The following is a 22901-nucleotide window of genomic DNA, read 5'->3' as shown; positions in this document are numbered from 1 at the left end:
TTTCCTGACACAATATGTGGATAGGCCGACAAGAGGTGAGGCCACATTGGATTTGGTACTGGGAAATGAACCAGGCCAAGTGTTAGATTTGGTTGTGGGAGAGCACTTTGGAGATAGTGACCACAATTCGGTGTCTTTTGTTATTGCAATGGAGAGGGATAGGGCCGTACGGCAGGGCAAGGTTTACAATTGGGGGAGAGGTAATTATGATGCGATTAGGCAAGGATTAGGGGGCATAAGATGGGAACAGAAACTGTCAGGGAAAGGCACTCATGAAAAGTGGAACTTTTTCAAGGAACAAATACTGGGTGTCCTTGATAGGTATGTCCCTGTCAGGCAGGGAGGAAATGGCCGAGTGAGGGAACCATGGTTCACGAAAGAGGTGGAATGTCTTGTGAAAAGGAAGAGGGAAGCTTATGTAGGGATGAGGAAACAAGGTTCAGATGGCTCGATTGAGGGTTACAAGTTAGCAAGGAACGAGCTGAAAAAGGGGCTTAGGAGAGCTGGGAGGGGACATGAGAAGTCCTTGGTGGGTCGGATCAAGGAAAACCCCAAGGCTTTTTACTCTGATGTGAGGAATAAAAGAATGACCAGGGTGAGGTTAGGGCCGGTCAAGGACAGTAGTGGGAACTTGTGTATGGAGTCAGTAGAGATAGGCGAGGTGATGAATGAATACTTTTCTTCAGTGTTCACCAAGGAGAGGGGCCATGTTTTTGAGGAAGAGAAGGTGTTACAGGCTAATAGGCTGGAGGAAATAGATGTTCGGAGGGAGGATGTACTGGCAGTTTTGAATAAACTGAAGGTTGATAAGTCCCCTGGGCCTGATGAAATATATCCTAGGATTCTTTGGGAGGCAAGGGATGAGATTGCAGAGCCTTTGGCTTTGATCTTTGGGTCCTCACTGTCCACGTGGATGGTGCCAGAGGACTGAAGAGTGGCGAATGTTGTTCCTCTGTTTAAGAAAGGGAATAGAAATGACCCTGGTAATTATAGACCGGTTAGTCTTACTTCGGTGGTTGGTAAATTGATGGAAAAGGTCCTTAGGGATGGGATTTACAACCAATTAGAAAGATGTGGATTAATCCGCGATAGTCAGCACGGATTCGTGAAGGGCAAGTCGTGCCTCACAAATTTGATAGAATTTTTTGAGGAGGTAACTAAGTGTGTTGATGAAGGTAGGGCAGTTGATGTCATATACATGGATTTTAGTAAGGCGTTTGATAAGGTCCCCCATGGTCGGCTTATGATGAAAGTAAGGAGGTGTGGGATAGAGGGAAAGTTGGCTGGTTGGATAGGTAACTGGCTATCTGATCGAAGACAGATTGTGGTGGTGGATGGAAAATTTTCAGACTGGAGACAGGTTGCTAGCGGAGTGCCACAGGGATCAGTGCTTGGTCCTCTGCTCTTTGTGATTTTTATTAATGACTTAGAGGAGGGGGCTGAAGGGTGGATCAGTAAATTTGCTGATGACACCAAGATTGGTGGAGTAGTGGATGAGGTGGAGGGCTGTTGTAGGCTGCAAAGAGACATAGATAGGATGCAAAGCTGAGCTGAAAAATGGCAAATGGAGTTTAACCCTGATAAATGTGAGGTGATTCAATTTGGTAGGACTAATTTAAATGTGGATTACAGGGTCAAAGGTAGGGTTCTGAAGACTGTGGAGGAACAGAGAGATCTTGGGGTCCATATCCACAGATCTCTAAAGGTTGCCACTCAAGTGGATAGAGCTGTGAAGGCGGCCTATAGTGTGTTAGCTTTTATTAACAGGGGGTTGGAGTTTAAGAGCCGTGGGGTTATGCTGCAACTGTACAGGACCTTGGTGAGACCACATTTGGAATATTGTGTGCAGTTCTGGTCACCTCACTATAAGAAGGATGTGGAAGCGCTGGAAAGAGTGCAGAGGAGATTTACCAGGATGCTGCCTGGTTTGGAGGGTAGGTCTTATGAGGAAAGGTTGAGGGAGCTAGGGCTGTTCTCTCTGGAGCGGAGGAGGCTGAGGGGAGACTTAATAGAGGTTTATAAAATGATGAAGGAGATAGATAGAGTGAACGTTCAAAGACTATTTCCTCGGGTGGATGGAGCTATTACAAGGGGGCATAACTATAGGGTTCATGGTGGGAGATATAGGAAGGATATCAGAGGTAGGTTCTTTACGCAGAGAGTGGTTGGGGTGTGGAATGGACTGCCTGCAGTGATAGTGGAGTCAGACACTTTAGGAACATTTAAGCGGTTATTGGATAGGCACATGGAGCACACCAGGATGATAGGGAGTGGGATAGCTTGATCTTGGTTTCAGATAAAGCTCGGCACAACATCGTGGGCCGAAGGGCCTGTTCTGTGCTGTACTGTTCTATTCTATAATAAAAAAATCACTCCAATAAAAACCACATCTAAACTCTATCTGGTTCTTTTATTTTGGACTCGTCAATCCATCTATTCAATTATCACGTTTATATTGTGTTTTGTTTCTGTCTTGAACTTGCCGTTTGTTTGCAATTGTCTTATTTAGTTGCTGCTCAGGATTTAGTCACGGCTCAGTGACTTACACACTTTAACCTCCCAGTCACAAGGTGGCAGGCTCATGTTGCTCACTACAGGCCAGAGTGCAACATATCGGCTGACATTAATGCAGTGCTATTGGGAGGGCTGACTTCCAAATATAGAATGTCTTGCATTTATATAGTGACTTTCACAAACAGTGGCCACCTCCAAACGCTTTGCAGCCAATGAAGTACTTTTCAAGCACAGTTACTGCTGGAATGTAGGAAATGTAGCAGCCAGCTTGTGATGGTGAATGAGGGATTTTTTTTTTATTCATGGGACATGGGCGTCACTGGCTGGCCAGCATTTATTGCCCAACTCTAATTGCCCAAGGGCAGATGAGAGTCAACCACATTGCTGTGGCTCTGGAGTCACATATAGGCCAGACAAGGCAAGGACGGCAGATTTCCTTCCCTAATGGACATTAGTGAACCAGATGGGTTTCGACAATGGTTTCATAGTGATCAGTAGACTCTAAATTCCAGATTTTATTTTTTATTGAACTCAAATTCCACCATCTACAGTGGTGGGATTTGAACCCAGGTCCCCAGAACATTAGCTGAGTTTCTGCATTAATAGTCTAGAGGCGATACCACTAGGCCATCCCATCCCCATAATTTTCCAAGATACTGGGCTTGTCTCCCCTTTCTTCAAAATAGCACCATTTGATCTCTTGCATCCACCCGAGGGGGCAGGTGGGGCCTTGGTTTAATATTTCATCCAAAGACAGCATATCTGACAGTGCAGCACTCCACTGGAACCCCAGCATTGATTTTTGCAATCAAATCCGAGAGCAAGGCTTGAACCCGAATCACTCAAGAGGTACAAGTGCTGCCAACTGAGCCACTTCAAATTGATGTGCAGATGAGATTTTAAAACTAATGTGCACATAACACGTGGGGTGGCACAGCAGTTAGCACTGCTGCCTCACAGCGCCAGGGACCCAGGTTCAATTCCCGGCTTGGGTCACTGCTTGTGCGGAGTCTACATGTTCTCCCCGTGTTTGCGTGGGTTTCCTCTGGGTGCTCCAGTTCCCTCCCACAGTCCAAAATGACGTGCTGGTTAGGTGCATTGGCCAAACTAAATTCTTGCTCAGTGTCCCCGAACAGGCGCCGGAGTGTGGCAACTGGGGGATTTTCACAGCAACTTCATTGCGGTGTTAATGTAAGCCTACTTGTGGCACTAATTAATAAACTTTCAAAATAACAGATCCCAAGTCACTATTTTGAGCAGGGGAATTCTTCCTGCTCTCCTGACCAATGTTTATTCCTGAGCCAACAAATGACAAACAACTTGGCCTGGTCATTATCATGTTCCATGTTTCCTTTTTAAAATGTACATTCACCGTGAAGCACTTTGGAACATTCAAAGTTATAAAAGGCACCAGATTGACACAAGTTTTTTTCTTCTTCAATGAACATCAGGAAAAATCATTGGGATTACCTGACTCCCCGACCAGCAGAGAATGACTGCTGTGTTCCATCACTGCTCGAGCAACGCTGATCGCACTTTTAATTCTTCGAAGGTTGCCGACTGCTCCAACCTCCATCGTGTCACTAAAGACATAAATTAAGTAACAGTGAGGAATCCCAATATATTTTTCAAATATGATATATGTTGTATGGCTTCATTTTCCTGACATCTTCAATTAAATTCAATATTTACATTCATGGCGCTCTCTCTAAAAGTATTAAATATTACACTGCAACTTGAAATCTAGGCCAGAATCTCCGCCAAGTCAGAAGGGCCTTAGCCAAAATGGTGCAGAAGCCTGGAATCCGGAGATCCCACCCCGTTCTGTGCACAGAAGGTTCACCAGGATGTTGCCCAGTCTCGAGGGTGTTGGCTATGAGGAGAGGTTGAATAAACTAGAATTGTTTTCACTGGAAAGACGGGAGCTGAGGGGAGACCTGATAGAAGTCTACAAAATTATGAGGCACAGACAGGGTGGATAGTCAGAGGCTTTTTCCCAGGGTGGAAGTGTCAATTACAAGGGGGCACAGGTTCAAGGTGAGGGGGGTGGGGGGAGTTTAAGGGAGATGTGCGGGGGATGTTTTTCCACACAGGGAACGGTGGGTGCCTGGAATGCATTGCCAGCGGAGGTGGTGGGAGCAGATACATCAGCAACATTTAAGAGGCATCTGGATGGATACATGAATAGGGAGGAAATAGAGGGATACAGTCCAAGTAAGGGCAGGTTTCTTTTGTAGATTAGTTAGGGCATCATGATCAGCACTGGCTTGGAAGGCTGAAGGGCCTGTTCCTGTGCTGTACTTTTCTTTGTCCTTTGTTTATTAGGCAACCATCATTTTCGCCATGAGGGAAAACGGGGGTAGGAGGTATTTCACACATCCATGATTCATGGTGGCAGCAGCACATATTAAAACAGCAATTTTGGTCACCCAGGTTCCTGAAACAGGACTTGAGGACAAAATATTTGAAGAAGTAACATATGCTTTTGGAGAGGTAAGGTAGTCCATTAGGATTGTTCAGAGTATATAGTCATGTGCATAAAAAGTGGATATCATCTTTAGAGCTGTCAAGGTGTCATTTTAAATCCCCTGCTCTTTAAATTTTGTGGAAAAAAATTAGCCGGCCTGCAGTTGAAAAAAAAACTGGTTTAAATTCCAATCGATGTTTGTTCACATAAACCGGAGGGATATCAATGTGGGATTAGTGCTGCTTGACAGCTTCAACAACCTATCATTCTCATAGTGGAAGACCGGTCAGTTTAAAGTTTGATTGACAACTCAGAGGTAATAAAAGCATTAGCTATCTTTGATGCATGAATGCAACTGTTGGTTTTTATAAAGGATTTAGTACTTGAAGGAATTTAAATATATTGAATTGACATGTATCAATGAGATTGATTTTTTAAATATAGCGAAGTCTGCAATAGACACTTAGAACTGTATCTTATTTTCTCTCAGCATGGCTCCTGAGGTCTGCCCATGGTGGTACTAGGTGAGTTGATATGGAGAGTGTGAAGCAAAGGCTCATGGGTTGACACGAATAGGCACCAAGTTAACATGGGGCTACAAAAATCTATGGGGATGACTTGGGAGCCATTGGTTGGCATGAGATGGCATAGGAGCTATAATGGGTTGACATGGAGTGTATGTCAGTCATGGGGACAGGTAAAGGGACATATCTTAGCAGAGAAGGTTATAGGAGCCAACAGTGTGGATGGGGGCATGAGTTGGCATGGAGGCATAATAGGGAGTTTGCAGGGGATGCGGGGGTGAAGGCATGTAGGGGCTGAAGACATGCAGATGCTGAAGGACAGTGAGCCTTACTTCTTATATTACAACTAGTACAATGTCCCAGAGCACCAAAGTGGACATTCAAACAGTCTGTTTTCGCATCTGGTAGCCCCAGTGGCTGCCTCCACATGGTTTCCAGTGGCAACAAGCCAGATTCCAGATAGAACCCATCCCCAGAATGATATTGGACCTCTTGGGGCACTCTGCACACCTGCCAAGTTAGGTTTGGGGAGTTGGGAAATTTCCCGCCTCAGGAGTGAAAATTTGATGTACAAATCATAACTACAGCATTCAACATCCTGAACTGCCCAAAATTCTGATTCTGCTGTAGAGCAGGGTCGGACAAAGAGCAAGCGAGCAGCAGTAATAGGGGACTCACTAGTTAGAGGCCCAGACAGGCGTTTCTGTGGCTGTGATCGAGATGCCAGGAAAGCCCAATCAAGATGGCGCCGGACCGAGGCGAGTTCTTGCAAGCTGTGCCCAGCATACCTTCTAATTCTATCTTTCACTCTCGTTCTATGCTTCTAAAACTTCATTCTAACTCTTTAAAACTCTCTAACGATGCTTTAATGCAATTTCTTACAGATTTAGTGATCCTTAGGACCCTGGAGACACCCAACCTGACTGTGAGTGTGTAGAAGACTGTGTGCCAAAAAAGCAAATCTGTGTGTTCCCCAACCGGAAACCATGGATGAACAGGGACATCCACTGCTTGCTGAAGTCCAGGTCTGAGGCGTTCAAGTCAGGCGACACTGACCTATACAAGAAAGCCAGATATGATCTAAGGGGATCCAACAAAGTTGCCAAAAGACAATACCGGACCAATCTAGAGTCCCAGGCTAGCCACACTGACCTCCGCTGACTATGGCAAGATCTGCAAGACATAACAGGCTACAAGATGAAGGCATGTAAAATTGCCAGCTCCAACGCACCCCTCCCTGATGAGCTCCATGCATTCTACGCCCGTTTTGAACAAGAGGTCAGCAAGAGCATGCCCTCTACCCTGGAAGCCCTGGTTGAACCTGTATCTGGGATCACCATTGCAGATGCCAGAGCAGTTTTTTCGAAGGTCAACCCACGGAAAGCAACTGGCCCGGATGGGGTACCCGGACGTGCACTCAGATCCTGCGCGGATCAGCTAGTGGAAGTGTTCGCAGACATCTTCAACCTCTCTTTACAACAATCTGAGGTCCCTATCTGTCTCAAGAAGACAACCATCATCCCAGTACCTAAGAAAAACCAAACAGTGTGCCTTCATGACTATCGGCCGGTGGCTCTGACATCTATCATTATGAAGTGCTTCAAAAGGTTAGCCATGGCATGAATCAATTCCAGCCTCCCGGACTACCTGGATCCACTATAGTTTGCCTACCAACAAGTCCACAGCAGACGTCATTTCTCTGGCCCTACACTTAACCCTGGAACACCTAGATAACAAGGACACCGATGTCAGACTCCTATTTATTCACTACAGCCCAGCCTTCAACACTATTATTCCCACGAAACTCATCTCCAAACTCCATGGCCTGGGCCTCAGCGCCTCCCCCTGTGACTGGATCCTGAATTTCCTAACTCACAGACCACAATCAGTTAGGGTAGGCAACAACACTTCCTCCATGATCATCCTCAACACCGGTGTCCCACAAGGCTATGTTCTCAGCCCCCTACTATACTCCTTATACACCTATGACTGTGCGGCCAAATTCCCCTCCAATTCAATTTTCAAGTTTGCTGACAACACCACCGTAGTGGGTCGGATCTCAAACAACGAGACAGGAATGAGATAGAGAATCTGATAAACTGGTGCGGCAACAATAATCTCTCCCTCAATGTCAACAAAACAAAGGAGATTGTCATCGACTTCAGGAAGCGTAAAGGAGAACATGCCCCTGTCTACATCAACAGGGACGAAGCAGAAAGGGTCGAGAGCTTCAAGCTTTTAGGTGTCCAGATCACCAACAACTGTCCTGGTCCCCCCCATGCCGACACTATAGTTAAGAAAGCCCACCAATGCCTCTACTTTCTCAGAAGACTAAGGAAATTTGGCATGTCAGCTACGATTCTGACCAACTTTTATAAATGCACCATTGAAAGCATTCTTTGTGGTTGCATCACAGCTTGGTATGGCTCCTGCTTTGCCCAAGACTGCAAGGAACTACAAAAGGTCGTGAATGTAGCCCAATCCATCACACAAACCAGCCTCCCATCCATTGACTCTGTCTACACTTCCTGCTGCCTCGGCAAAGCAGCCAGCATAATTCAGGACCCCACGCACCCCGGACATTCTCTCTTCCACCTTCTTCCTTCGGGAAAAAGATACAAGTCTGAGGTCACGTACCAACCAACTCAAGAGCAGCTTCTTCCCTGCTGCTGTCAGACTTTTGAATGGACTTATCTTGCATTAAGTTGATCTTTCTCTACACCCTAGCTATGACTGTAACACTATATTCTGCACTCTCTCGTTTCCTTCTCTATGAACGGTATGTTTTGTCTGTATAGCGCGCAAGAAACAATACTTTTCACTGTATGTTAATACGTGTGACAATAATAAATCAAATCAAATGGTGTTGCCTCCTTCATGTCAGGGTGAAGGACATGTCTGAGTGGTTGCAGGACATTCTTAAAGGGGAGGGTGAGCAGTCAGATGTCATACATATTGGTACCAACAATAAAGGAAGGAAAAGGGTTGTGGTCCTGAATTGTGAATATACAGAGTTAGGCAGAAGGCTAAAGTGCAGGACATCGAGAGTAGTAATGTCTGGACGACTACACTTGGTGCCACGTGCTAGTGAGAGTAGGAATAGGAAGAGGAGGCAGATGAATGCGTGGCTGGAGAGCTGGTGCAGGGGGCAGGGATTTAGATTTGTGGATCATTAGGATCTCTTCTGGGGCAGGGGTGACCTGTTCAAGAGGGACGGGTTACACCTGAACTGGAGCGGGACTAATATCCTGGCGGAGAGGTTTCGCAGAGCCACTTGGGAGGGTTTAAACTAGTTTGGCGCAAGGTGGGATCCAAAGCAGTAGCAAGACAGAAGAGAAGGTTGAGAACAGCACAGAAATTAAAGAGAGCATGGTAAATAGTAAAGGTAGTGTCAGTAATCCAAGTACTAGACAGGTCAGACAAGAGCAGGGTGGAGAGCAAGGGAAGTCTAGATTAAACTGCAATTATTTCCAAGCAAGAGGCCTGATGGGCAAGGCAGATGAACTCAGGGCATGGATGGGTACATGGGACTGGGATATTATGGCTATTACTGAAACATGGCTAAGAGAGGGACAGGATTGGTAGCTCAATTTTCCAGGGTACAGATGTTATGGGAAGGATAGAACAGGAGGTAAGAGGAGAAGGAGAGTTGCGTTTTTGATTAAGGAAAACATCACGGCAGTACCAAGAAGGGATATATCTGAGGATTCGGCCACTGAGTCTACATGTGGAGAACTGAGAAATAAGAAGGGAGGAAATCACTTGGCTAGGTTTGTACTATAGGCTCCAAAATAGTCTGTGGAAATGGCGGAGCAAATATGCAAGGAGATTACAGATAGTTCCAAGAAAAATAGGATGGCAATAGACTTTAATTTTTCCAACATTGACTGGGACAAAGTGTTAGGAGTTTGGATGGTGAGAAATTTGTTGAGTGTATGCAGGAGGAATTTCTCATTCAGCATGTGGATGGCCTGAGTAGAGAGGGGGCAAAACTTGAGCTGCCCTTGGGAAATAAGGGCAGGTGACAGAAGTGTTAGTGAGGGATCATTTTGGGACTAGTGACCATAATTCCATTAGTTTTAAGAAAGTTATGGAGAATGATAGGTCTGGTCCAAAAGTTAAAATTCTAAATTGGAGCAAGGCCAACTTTGATGGTATTAGACAGGAACTTTCAAAACTTGATTGGCAGGCAAAGAGACGTCTGGTAAGTGGGAGGCTTTCAAAAGCGTGTTAACCAGGGTTCAGGGTAAGCACATTCCTTTTAGGGTGAAGGGCAAGGCTGGTAGAAGTAGGGAACCCTGGATGACTCAGAAAATTAAGGCACTGGTCAAGAAGAAGAAAAAGAAGGAGGCACATGACATGCAAAGGCAACTGGGATCAAGCGGATCCCTTGAAGGGCATAGAGGTTGTCGGAGTCGAGTTGAGAGAGAAATCAGGAGGGCAAAAAGGAGACATGAGATTTTTTGGCAGATAAGGCAAAGGAGAATCCAAAGAGCTGCTACAAATACATAAAGGGCTAAAGAGTCACAAGGGAGAAAGTAGGGCCTCTTAAGTATCAACAAGATTATCTATGTGTGGATCCACAAGAGATGGGTGAGATCCTAAATCAATATTTCTCATCAGTATTTACTGTTGAGAAAGGCATGGATGTTAGGGAACTTGGGGAAATAAATAGTGATATCTTGAGGAGCATACATATTACAGAGAAGGAGGTGCAGGAAGTCTTAAAGTGCATTAAGGTAAATAAATCCCTAGGATCTGATGAAGTGTATCCCAGGACATTGTGGGAGGCTAGGGAGGAAATCGTGGGTCCCCTAGCAGAGATATTTGATAGCCACAGATGAGGTGCCTGAAGATTGGAGGATGGCAAATATTGTGCCTTGTTTTAAGACAGGCTGCAGGGAAAAGCCTGGGAACTAAAGGCCAGTGAGCCTAACATCTGTAGTGGGTCAGTTGTTAGAAGGTATTTTGAGAGACAGGATCTACATTTAGAGAGGCAAGGACTGATTAGGGACAGTCAGCATGGCTTTGAGAGTGGAAAATCATATCTCAGGAATTTGATTAAGTTTTTTGAAGGGGTAATGAGGGCAGTGCAGTCAATGTTGTCTACATGGACTTTAGCAAGGCCTTTGACAGGATACCACATGGTAGGTTTTTGCATAAGGTTAAATCTCACAGGATCCAGGGTGAGGTAGCCAATTTGATACAAAATTGACTTGATGACAGAAGATAGAGGGTGGTTGTTCAAACTGGAGGCTTGTGACCAGCAGTGTGCCTCAGCAATCAGTGTTGGTCTGCTGTTATTTGTCATTTATATTAATGATTTGGATTAGAATTTAGGAGGCATGTTGAGTAAGTTTGTAGAGGACACCAAGATTGGTGGCACAGAGGGCAGTGAAGACGTTATCTAGGATTGCAATGCAATCTTGATCAATTTGGCCAATGGGCTGATGAATGGCAGATGAAGTTTAATTTAGATAAATGCGAGGTGATGCAATTTGGTAGATCCAAACAGGGCAGGACTTACTCAGTTAATGGTAGGGCATTAGGGAGTGTTATAGAACAGAGATCTAGGGGTACAGGTTCATCGCTCCTTGAAAGTGGAGTCATGGGTGGACAGAGTGGTGAAAAAGGCATTGGACATGCTTGGTTTCATTGCTCAGAACATTGAATACAGGAGTTGGGACTTCTTGTTGAAGTTGTACAAGACATTGGTAAGACAATACTTGGAATACGGTGTACAGTTCTGGTCACCCTATTAAAGGAAGAATATTATTAAACTAGAAAGAGTGCAGAAAAGATTTACTAGGATGCTACCGAGACTTGCTGGTTTGAGTTATAAGGAGAGGCTGGGTAGATTAGGACTTTTTTCCTTGGAACGTAGGAGCTTAGTGATGACCTCAGAGGTCTGTAAAACAACAAGGAGCATAGATAAGGTGGATAGTCAATATCTTTTCCCAAAGGTAGGGGAGTCTAACACGAGAGGGCATAGGTTTAAGGTGAGAGGGGAGAGATACAAAAGGGTCCAGAGGGGCAATTTTCACCAGAGGGTGAGTGTCTGGAACAATCTGCCAGAGGTAGTAGCAGAGGCGGGTACAATTTTATTTTTTAAAAAGCATTTAGACTGTTACATGGGTAAGATAGGTATAGAGGGATATGGGCCAAATGCGGGCAATTGGGACTAGCTTAATAGTTAAAACTGGGCGGCATGGACAAGTTGGGCCGAAGGGCCTGTTTCCATGCTGTAAACCTCTATGACTATTTAAAAAAAGGCGTATAAGCAATTCTGTGATTTGGAACAGGGAGACATAACCCATTCCCAAATAATTTGGGAATGCGGGTAAATGTGCAAAACACATCCTCCTCATGCTGTCCGATAATTGTAGCTACACCGAGAACCACCATTAAAACGTGGTGGACCAAAGCAATGAATTTGCAAACTAGATTTTACTTTCCCCAAGGGAATTTATGGAATGTTGCAGTGTTAGCACAATATGTTATCATAAAATATATTTCACTCCCTTAGGTTCAAGCAAGTACAATTTGTAAACAGGTAAAGTTGCCAGTATTCTTTTATTTTTCATTTAGTGTCCATGGGCATAACTGGTTAGGTCAGCATTTATTACCCATCCATATTGCCCCTCAGAAGGTGGTGGTGAGCTGCCTTTCTCAACTGCTGCAGTCTATGTGGTGTAGGTACATCCACAGTGCAGTTTGTGGCAGCGGTATAGGTTCTAGGATTTTGATACCACAACAGTAATACATTTCCAAGTCAGGATGGTGAGTGGTTTGGAAGGGGACTTGCAGGCAGTGGTTGTCTCGTGCATCTGCTGTCCTTGTCTTTTAAGATGGTGTATGCCGTGGATTTGGAAGGTGCTGTCAAAGGAGCCTTGGTGAGTTTCTGCAAAGCATCTTACAGATGTTACACACTGCTGCCACTTGTGCGTCGGTGGTGGAGAGTGGATGTTGGAGGTGGCGAATTGGGTGCCAATCAAGTGGGTTGTACTTTGTCCTGGATGGTGTCGAGCTTCTTGAATGTTGTTAAAGATGCACTCATTCAGGCAATTGGAATGGACTCCATCACACTCCCGAATTGTGCTTTGAGGATGGTGGACAGGCTTTGGGGCAATGGTCAGGCATCTGACTTACCCATTCATAATCATAGCATCCAATGTTGTCTCTCCACGTTCATCTGGGCTTCCTCCATATCCCACAGTGCCATCACACTGATCAACCTCACACTGACTGCAACCTTTCTCCACTGCGTCCAATGCCGAACCTCCAGACTGAAGAGTGTCCCATGCTAAAAGAAACACCCAATTTAATTCAAAAAGAGCTAGGTTACGCATCCTCGATAAGTTTCAACTTCTTAAGTGGGGAGAATAAATCATAGCCAAAATTTTCTGGCCTTTCCCGCCAAGCAGAATCTTCCAGTCCACCAGTGGCGACCCCTTGCCATCTGTTCCCTGGTGACTGAGGATGTGAACAATGGGCAAACCCATTGATATCGGCAGGTCCGGATGATCCCATCGCAAGCCAATGGTGGACCACCTTCAGAATAAAAAAAAAGGGTGGGGGTGTTGGAGACAGAAACCCCACCCCATGTCTTATTTTTCACACTTCTTAGAATAGAATCATAGAATCCCTACAGTGCAGAAGGAGGCAATTCGGCCCATCGAGTTTGCACCGAGCACAATCCCCCCCAGGCCCCCACATAACCCCACTTATTATTTATCCTGCTAATCCCCCGACACTAGGGTCAATTTAGCATGGCCAATCAACCTAAGCCGCACATCTTTGGACTGTGGGAGGAAACCAGAGCACCTAGAGGAAACAGCGAGGCAATATGGAGAGAGTGAGGTAATGCATTTTGGAAGATCTAATACAGATGCAAAATATACAGCAAATAGAACACTTAAAGAGTTAATAGGCAGAAGGATCTGGGTGTACAGGTACACAGGTCACTGAAAGTGGCAACATAGGTGGAGAAGATAGTAAAGAAGACCTGTGGCATGCTTGCCTTCATCGGCAAGGGCATTGAGTTTAAAAATTGGCAAGTCACGTTGCAGCTTAATTCGACCACACTTGGAATATAGTGTTCAATTCTGGTCGCCACACTACCAGAAGAATGTGGAGGCTTTGGAGAGGGTACAGAAAAGATTTACCAGGATGTTGCCTGGTATACAAAGAACAAAGAACAATACAGCACAGGAACAGGCCCTCCGGCCCTCCAAGCCTGCACCGATCATGTGTTCCTAACTAGATCATCTGTTTGTATCCCTCTATTTCCAGTCTGTTCATGTGGCTATCTAGATAAGTCTTAAATGATCCTAGTGTGTCTGCCTCAACCACCTTGCTTGGTAGTGCATTCCAGGCCCCCACCACCCTCTGTGTAAAATACATCCCCCGCATGTCTGTATTGAACCTTGCCCCCCTCACCTTGAAGTTGTGACCCCTTGTGTTTGTCATTTCTGACCTGGGAAAAAGCTTCCAACTGTTCACCCTATCTATGCCCTTCATAATTTTATAAACTTCTATTAGGTCGCCCCTCAACCTCCGTCTTTCCAGGGAGAACAACCCTAGTTTACTCAATCTCACCTCATAGCTAATACCCTCCATACCAGGCAACATCCTGGTAAACCTTTTCTGCACTCTCTCCAAAGCCTCCACATCCTTCTGGTAGTGTGGCAACCAGAACTGGACGCAGCATTCCAAATGTGGTCTAACCAACGTTCTATATAACTCCAACATCATATGCCAACTTTTGTACTCTATGCCCCGTCCAATAAAGGCAAGCATGCCATATGCCTTCTTTCACCACCTTTTCCACCTGTGCTGCCACCTTTAAGGATCTGTGGACTTGCACACCCAGATCCCTCTGTGTGTCTATACTCCTGATGGTTCTGCCATTTATTGTATCGCTCCCCCCTGCATTAGATCTACCAAAATGCATCACTTCGAATTTATCTGGATTAAATTCCATCTGCCATTTCTCCGCCCGATTTTCCAGCCTATCTATATCCTGCTGTATTCTCTGACAATGTTCATCACTATCCGCAACTCCTGCAATCTTTGTCGTCCGCAAACTTACTAATCAGACCAGCTACATCTTCTTCCAAATCATTTATATATATCACAAACAGCAGAGATCCCAGTAAAGAGCCTTGCGGAACACTACTAGTCACAGACCTCCAATCAGAAAAAGACCCCTCCACTGCTACCCTCTGTTTTCTATGGCCAAGTCAGAGTTTTAACAACACCAGGTTCTATGGCCAAGCCAGTTCTGTACCCATCTAGCTAGTTCACCTTTGATCCCGTCAGATTTAACCTTTTGCACCAGCCTGCCATGAGGCTCCTCGTCAAATGCTTTACTAAAGTCCATGTAGACGACATCCACGGCCCTTCCCCTGTCAATCATTTTTGTCACCTCCTCAAAAAACTCAACCAAATTTGTGAGGCATGACCTCCCTCATACAAAACCATGTTGTCTATCGCTAATGAGATTATTCAGTTCTAAAATGTGTATAGATCCTATCTCTAAGAATCTTCTCCAACAATTTCCCTACCACGGACGTCAAGCTCACTGGCCTATAATTAACCGGGTTATCCTTGCTACCCTTCTTAAATAACGGGACCACATTTTCTATCCTCCAATCCCCTGGGACCTCACCTGTGTCCAATGAAGAAACAAAGATTTCTGTTAGAGGCCCAGCAATTTCATCTCTTTTTTCCGTCAGTAATCTAGGACAGTTGCTATCTGGCCCTGGGGATTTGTCTACCTTAATGCTTCCCAAAACACCTAACACTTCCTCCCTTGTAATTGCGACTTCCTCCCTTGTAATTGCGAGGGCATTAGTTATTAGAGGTTGGAGGAACTTGGTTTGTTCTCATTGGAATGACGGAGGTTGAAGGGCAATCTGATGGAAGTCTATATGATGAGGGGCATGGACAGAGTGGGTATTCAGATATTTTTCCCAGGGTGGAAGAGTCAATTACTAGGGGCCATAGGTTTAAGGTGTGAGGGGCAAGGTTTAAAGGAGATTTTTTTTTTTACACAGAGGGTGGTGGGTGCCTGGAACTCGCTGCCAGGGAAGGTGGTGAAAGCAGATACGATAGTGACCTTTAAGGGGCATCTTGACAAATACATAAATAGGATGGGAATAGGGGGAATATAGTTTCCAGAAGGGTAGGGTTTTTTAGTTTAGACGGGCAGCATGGTCGGTGCAGGCTTGGAGGGCTGAAGGGCCTGTTCCTGTGCTGTTAATTTCTTTGAAATCCAGACCAACACATGGAGAATGTGCAAACTCCACACAGACAGTGACCTGAGGCCCGAATTGGACCTGGGTCCCTGGTGCTGTGAGGCAGCAGTGCTGACCACTGTGCCACCATGCCACCCCAGAACTGCACTTGGTACGTCATCACTAAGAAAAACAGTTAAGATCCAGCTTCAATAGGGAAGACCAATTTCCACAGTTGTGACAATAGGAGCCTGGTTTCGAGACCCATCTCCTTGGATGAACACATTGGTGGCTTGAAACAATACAGAAAACAATGCAGGTCAGTTTGTAGCCACCCACTCACTCACAGAAACCACCCTCACTCCCCTATACGCTTCACAAAATGACCCTCACTCTCTCATACATATCACCATCTCCCATAACCAACCTCAACAGCCTCATAGCCACCCTCTCACCTCCTTCACCACTACCGCCCACCTTGGTAACGTGTTTCATATCACAGAATCAATGCAGAAGAGGCCTTTCAGCCCATCGAGTCTGCACCAACACATGAGAAACACCGGACCTACCTATCTAATCCCATTTACCAGCACTTGGCCCATAGCCATGAATCTTATGATGTGCTAAGTGCTCATCCAGGTACTTTTTAAGGATGTGAGGCAACCCATCTCTACCACCCTCCCATGCAGCGCATTCCAGACCATCACCAGTCTCTGGGTAAAAATGTTTTTCCTCATATCCCCCTAAACCTCCTGCCCCTCATCTTGAACCTATGTCCCCTCATGACTGACCCTTCAACTAAGGGGAATAGCTGCTCCTTATCCACATCTCTCATAATCTTGTACACCTCGATCAGGTCGCCTCTCAGTCTTCTCTGCTCCAATGAACACACCCCAATCTCTCTCTATAACTTAAATGTTCCATCCCAGGCAGCATCCTGGTGAATCTCCTCTGCACCCCATCCAGTTGAAGGACAGTAGATTGATGGAAAAGCAAAATACTGCGAATGCTGTAGATTGATGGGAATGGTCATTGGTCAGTGTGGATTTGTACTGCTTTGTTTGTGGACAGGACATACCTGGGAATTTTCCACACTGCCGGGCAGATGTGGCCTGGGTGTATTGGAATTAGATCTAAAACGGAATTAGACTGAAAGCCGACAGAAAAGGCCAGTACAGGAGTGTGCGATAGCTCTCCCTGTGCACGTACAGGTCACCTCGAGAGACACATTTCTGAATGTTGCCACTCACCTCTCTGCGTTGCCTGTTTAAAGGGCCAGGTATTGATGACAAGGGGCAGCCGGGCGGCCGCCGGGAAGCAGCAGGCGCTGAGTGTCAGCACCAATGGAACGCAGCCCGGGAATCCCATTGCAACACCGAGCCCGGCTCCAATTCACAAAAAAAAACCCCAGTCCCATTCACAGAAAAACTCCCATTTACTACTCAGCCCGGCAGGATCGGGACTTCCTATCACACCCACATACGGTGGCTGCGAAAGGACAGGGAAGGAAGCAGTACTTCCCTGTTAGAAATAAAATCAAACTGGCTGCTCAGTCACTATTTAACTGCAATTTGCTCCTCCCCAATCTGTCATTGCCTCTAACACCACCCCTATACCCCCTGAATTGATGCAAATTGCATATTCCTTCCCTCACGTTGTGCTGAGCCCGTTTCCCCCACACACAGCAGTTTTTTCAATCTCCTCGCAGTGACTTTTTAAAGTTTATTTATGAGTGTCGCAAGTAAGGCTTACATTAGAACTGCAATGAAGTTACTGTGAAAATCCCCTAGTCGCCACTGTTTTTGTCTTTGACTTGTAGAAAATGTTCATAAAAGCATCCTCCACAAAAATGTAAATTAGTCTCAACAATTGAACGCTTTAATATCAATTACTGTATAAATCATTTTAATCCATCTTTTTGTCTGCTGATTGGTAATAATGTTAATTCTGGGGTTAATATTGAAGATCAGCTATAATTTTATTGAGTGGCAGAGCAGCTGGAGGTACTGTACTGTTGCTATTGCTTAAGTTACATGGGCTGAGGTTCACAGAGTGGCAAGAAAATAACAGATTATTCAGATAATGGTGGCAGGCGAACTGCTAACTTGCAGCTTAACAGTTGGAAACGTTAGTGCTGTAAGAGTTCCAAAAGTGCAGTGTGATAGCCACGCTGTTGTGCAACACAACCAGTTCAGCAACTTCCCAATTCTTGCCACTTCAAAGCAAAACTCTTTCACATCAATGATTATGAGGAGAGACTGAGCAGATTGGGTTTGTATTCGTTGGAATTTAGAAGGCTGAGGGGGGATCTTATAGAGACCCATAAGATAATGAAGGGGCTGGATCGGGTAGAGATGGAGAGATTCTTTCCACTTAGAAAGGAAACTAGAACTAGAGGGCACAGCCTCAAAATAAAGGGGGGGGGGGCAGTTTAGGACAGAGTTGAGGAGGAACTTCTTCTCTCAGAGGGTGGTGAATCTCTGGAATTCTCTGCCCACTGAAGTGGTGGAGGCTACCTCGTTGAATATGTTTAAATCACGGATAGATGGATTCCTGATCGGTAAGGGAATTAGGGGTTATGGGGATCAGGCGGGTAAGTGGAACTGATCCACTTCAGATCAGCCATGATCTTATTGAATGGCGGGGCAGGCTCGAGGGGCTAGATGGCCTACTCCTGCTCCTATTTCTTATGTTCTTATGTTCTTATACACACAGCAACATTTGTAGAAGATGCTCTTATTAGCAACTATTCATTTCCAGCCTGTATCGGTAAGATGCAAAGTCACACTTGGGGGCCCTTCTCCAATGAGTTCTCTCTCAACTGATTTGTGTATGTATCCCAGAGTCCTGCTCACACACAGCTAGTTTCTAAGTGCTACAGCCAGTGTAATGGAGTATCTTTCTTTGTAAACATGAACAATTTTAAAGTGATTCCTTCAGTCAACATTTGTGAGATGTAGCTTTTTAATGGGTGGAAATGATGCAGCTGCTATTCCGGGAAACTGTTGTTTGCCTGCAATGTGTACCCTTCAGGAATGCAGTCAATTACTAGCTAGGTCATCATGCCTCCTGATTCCACATGTAGTCAAGTTGGCTACAATTCTTCAGCTTAGCAGAGCTAGCTAACCCCGACAGCCTAGCATTTAAATGTAATTGTGCATAGGCAGGAATATCTTAAAATTAAGTACACAGGATCCCTCATCAATCATGATATAACAGTGGCAGAAACCTGGCGGCCTGAAGGGGCCACTGTCTCTATGTGCGGCATTGAGTTTAAAAATTGGCAATGGGTGGGTTGTTTTATGAGGAAAGGTTGGACAGGCTAGGCTTGTATCTGCTGGAGTTTAGTAGAGTAAGAATTGACTTGATTGAAACATACAAAATCTTGAGAGATCTTGAGAGTTTGGATGTGGAGAAGATGGCTGGAATTTTACCGCCTCACCGGCCCCAGAATTGGGGCGGGCGAGGCTCACAGAACAGCATTCTCCGTTGGCCTTGGGCGGGATCCTCCAAGCCTCGGGTGGGCGAGACAGTGAAATTCCGGCAGATGTTTCTCTTGTGAGAGATTCGAGAACATGTTTCAAAATAAGTGGTCACCTATCTTAAATAGAGATGAAGGGATTTATTTTTTCTCTGGGGGTTGAGTGTCTTTGGAATTCTCTTCCTGAAAAGGCAGTGAAAGCAGAGTCTTTGACTACTTTAAGGCAGAGGTGGATAAATTCTTGCTGAGCTGGGGGGGGGGGGGGGGCGGGGGGTGAAAGATTATCGAGGATAGACAGAATGCAGATTTGAGGCTATCAGCCATGATCGCGGAGGTGGTGGCATGGTGGTATTGTCACTGGACTAGTAATTCAGAGATCCAGGGTATTGCTCTGTGGACCGGGCTTTGAATCCCACCACATCACATGGTGAAACTTGAATTCAATAAAAATTTGAAATTAAAAATCTACTGATGACCATGAAACCATTGTTGATTGTAGTAAAACCCATCTGGTTCACTAATGTCCTGGAAGGAAGGAAATCTGCCATCCTAACCTGGTCTGGCCTACAGGCGACTCCAGACCCACAGCAATGTGATTGACACTTAAATGCCCTTAGGAATGAGCAATAAATGTTGGCCCAGCCAGTGACGCCCACATCCCATTGACGAATTAAAAAAAACTCTTATTAAATGGTGGACCAAGCTCGAGGGGCTGAATGGCATATTCCTTGTTTATATGTATGTTGAAGCTTTATAGAACCTTAGTTAGGCCGCACTTGGAATATAGTGTTCAATTCTGGTCGCCACACTCCCTGAAGGCTTTGGAGAGGATACAGAAAAGGTTTACTAGGATGCTGTCTGGTATGGAGGGCATTAGCTATGAGGAGAGGTTGGAGAAACTTTGTTTGTTCTCACTGGAACAACGGAGGTTGAGGGATGACTTGATAGAAGTCTACAAGATTATGAGTGGCATGGACAGAGTGAATAGTCAGAAGCTTTTTCCTAGGGTGTAAGAGTCAATTACTATGGGGCATAGGTTTAACGTGCAAGAGACAAGGTTTAAAGGAGATGTACGAGGCAAGTTTTTTTTTTGCACATAGGGTGGTGGGTGCCTGGAACTCGCTGCCAGGGGAGGTAGTGGAAGCAGATGCGATAGTGACTTATAAGGGGCATCTTGACAAATACATGAATAGAATGGCAATAGAGGGATATGGTGCCCGGAAGAGTAGAGAGTTTTAGTTCAGTCGGGCAGCATGGTCGGTGCAGGCTTGGAGGGCCGAAGGGCCTGTTCCTGCACTGTAATTTTCTTTGTTCTTTGTTAATATATGCAGTGGTTTCTTCACCGTATGCTACAGCTCTGACTTTGTTTTGGACAGCATTCATTTCAAGAACAGATATGTCTTGGGATATTCCCCCCCAACCCTTAAATCATAACTTGCTCATGTTATTATGTTTTTGAAAGATAAAGTCCCTCCCCAGCCCCTGTAAAATTCTATTTAATAAAAAATGATTCTAATGAATGCCAATCTCCGTAAAACTTCATTAGTTCTGCAGAAGAGTTTTTTGATGTGGAGATGCCGGCGTTGGACTGGGGTAAACACAGTAAGAAGTTTAACAACACCAGGTTAAAGTCCAACAGGTTTATTTGGTAGCAAAAGCCACACAAGCTTTCGGAGCTCTAAGCCTGCACCGACCTCTAAATTCTGACAGAATTCCCACTCACCTGAAGAAGGGGCTCAGAGCTCCGAAAGCTTGTGTGGCTTTTGCTACCAAATAAACCTGTTGGACTTTAACCTGGTGTTGTTAAACCTCTTGAAGAGTTTTTTGGCAGTATTGTTTTTTTAAGGAAAGGAGTTATTTGAAATAAAAGATGTGTCTAGAGGAGGTGTGAATGGCTGAATGAAGAACAACCATTATCTTAAGCAAAAAAAAAATTAAAGACAGAAAAACACAAAGAAAAGACAACAAATGGGAGCAGTGATTATGGCCTGAAACCATAGCACTCAACATTGAGTCTTGAAGCTTCAAATACTGAATTGAGAGATGATTACACCCATTTCCTTTTTATTCACTAGCTTTAAGGCCATACCTTAACCAAATAGCTTACAGTTGTTTGGTAGTACAGAATTTGATTTGATTTTTTATTGTCACATGTATTAACATACAGTGAAAAGTATTGTTTCTTGCACGCTACACAGACAAAGCATACTGTTCATGGAGAAGGAAACGAGAGAGTGCAGAATGTAGCATTACAGTCATAGCTAGGGTGTAGAGAAAGATCAACTTAATGCAAGGTAGGTCCACTCAAAAGTCTGATGGCAGCAGGGAAGAAGCTGTTCTTCAGTTGGTTGGTACGTGACCTCAGACTTTTGTATCTTTCGACGGAAGAGCGAATGACCGGAGTGCATGGAGTCCTTAATTATGCTGGCTGCTTTGCTGAGTCGGCGGGAACTGTAGACAGAGTCAATGGATGGGAGGCTGGCTTGACTGATGGATTGGGCTATATTCACAATCTTTTGTAGTTTCTTGCGGTCTTGGGCAGAGCAGGAGCCATACCAAACTGTGATACAACCAGAAACAGTGCTTTCTATGGTGCATCTGTAGTTGGTGAAATGCACCATAGAATGTGAGCACTGCTGAAAGAAAGAAGACAAGACATTGAAGCTTTCTTGTCTTGTACCCATCAGGAACTACACAAGATAACTTAACAGATAAATTGAGCATGTCCAAGCATTCCACTTTTTCCAGCTAAAGAAATGCTTGGGGGACAGCCTTTTTCCTGGTTCATTCCCCATGGCTATGCCTTGACCAGACCAGACCTGCCAGGTTTGAATGTGAAACAACAGCTTGATATTTAACTGTTCTCTGCTGCATTTTCCATGGCAATACCTCTACCAATCAGAGTCCACTTACCAACCAATCAGCAATCTCTTCTCATGAAGTATAAATTGTTGCTCCGTTTACTGGTGGCATTCTTGCGAATTGCTTTAATGAATGCAAGGTGAGAAGCTTGGACATTTTATGTCACTTTTAAGCAATATTTAGTCTCTTGAGATTGTGTGTTTCAAAGACTTACCATAACCATAACTGTTCTGTTCGCACAGAGATGGCACCAAAAAACTTTGGGTATTATTTTTGGATTCTGTTAATAGCCTTTCGACAAGCTGTGTTTGGGTCAAACCCCAATCTCATATATTCCACTGCTTGGTAACTAAACTGAGACAAAAACACCAAATTAAAAAAAATCCACATGAAAAAAAATGGTCAAACAGCAAAAATCATTCACTTTTACACAACAATCTTTCCAAGCATTTTTGTTTGCAATAAAAGCAATGTTTATCATTATAAGAATTTTAAAAATGCTAACTGATTTTAATACTCATCAGGAACTGCTCATTTCTCTGAACCACAGCAAGATATACTGTCTACAGAACTGAGAGGTTATACACATCAGGAAAGATTCAACAGGCGAGGCTCTTCAGGAAAGAGAAGACAAAGGTAACCTTATGGAGGTTTTCATAATTATGTAAGGGTTTGATAGAAAGGGCACAGAAGATGTTTCTACTTGTAGGCAAGACCAGACCCAGGGGCATGAGTATTTCATAGAGTCCCAAAAGTGCAGTGGGAGGCCATTTGGCCCATTGGGTCTACAGCAACTCTCCAACAGAGCAGCTTAC

At 44.8% G+C, this 22901-nt stretch overlaps 1 protein-coding gene across 1 annotated transcript in view; it reads right to left on the bottom strand.

Annotated features, from left to right (window-relative positions):
• The window catches only part of aga (aspartylglucosaminidase), a 33416-nt gene extending 16174 nt beyond the window's left edge, over positions 1 to 17242 (bottom strand). Inside the window, exons 1-3 of the mRNA XM_078215103.1 lie at positions 16994 to 17242; positions 12655 to 12808; positions 3985 to 4097 (exon numbers count right to left, since the gene is read on the bottom strand). Of these exons, the coding sequence (XP_078071229.1) occupies positions 3985 to 4097; positions 12655 to 12808; positions 16994 to 17111 (385 nt within the window). The 5' untranslated portion in view covers positions 17112 to 17242. The remainder of the gene's footprint in view (positions 1 to 3984; positions 4098 to 12654; positions 12809 to 16993) is intronic.
• Between the last annotated feature and the right edge of the window lie 5659 nt (positions 17243 to 22901).

This window comes from Mustelus asterias, chromosome 6 (assembly GCF_964213995.1).
Source record: "Mustelus asterias chromosome 6, sMusAst1.hap1.1, whole genome shotgun sequence".
NCBI classification, from domain to species: Eukaryota; Metazoa; Chordata; class Chondrichthyes; order Carcharhiniformes; family Triakidae; genus Mustelus; species Mustelus asterias.
Note: the sequence above shows the minus strand (reverse complement) of the source record. Positions and strands in the feature narration are given on the sequence as shown.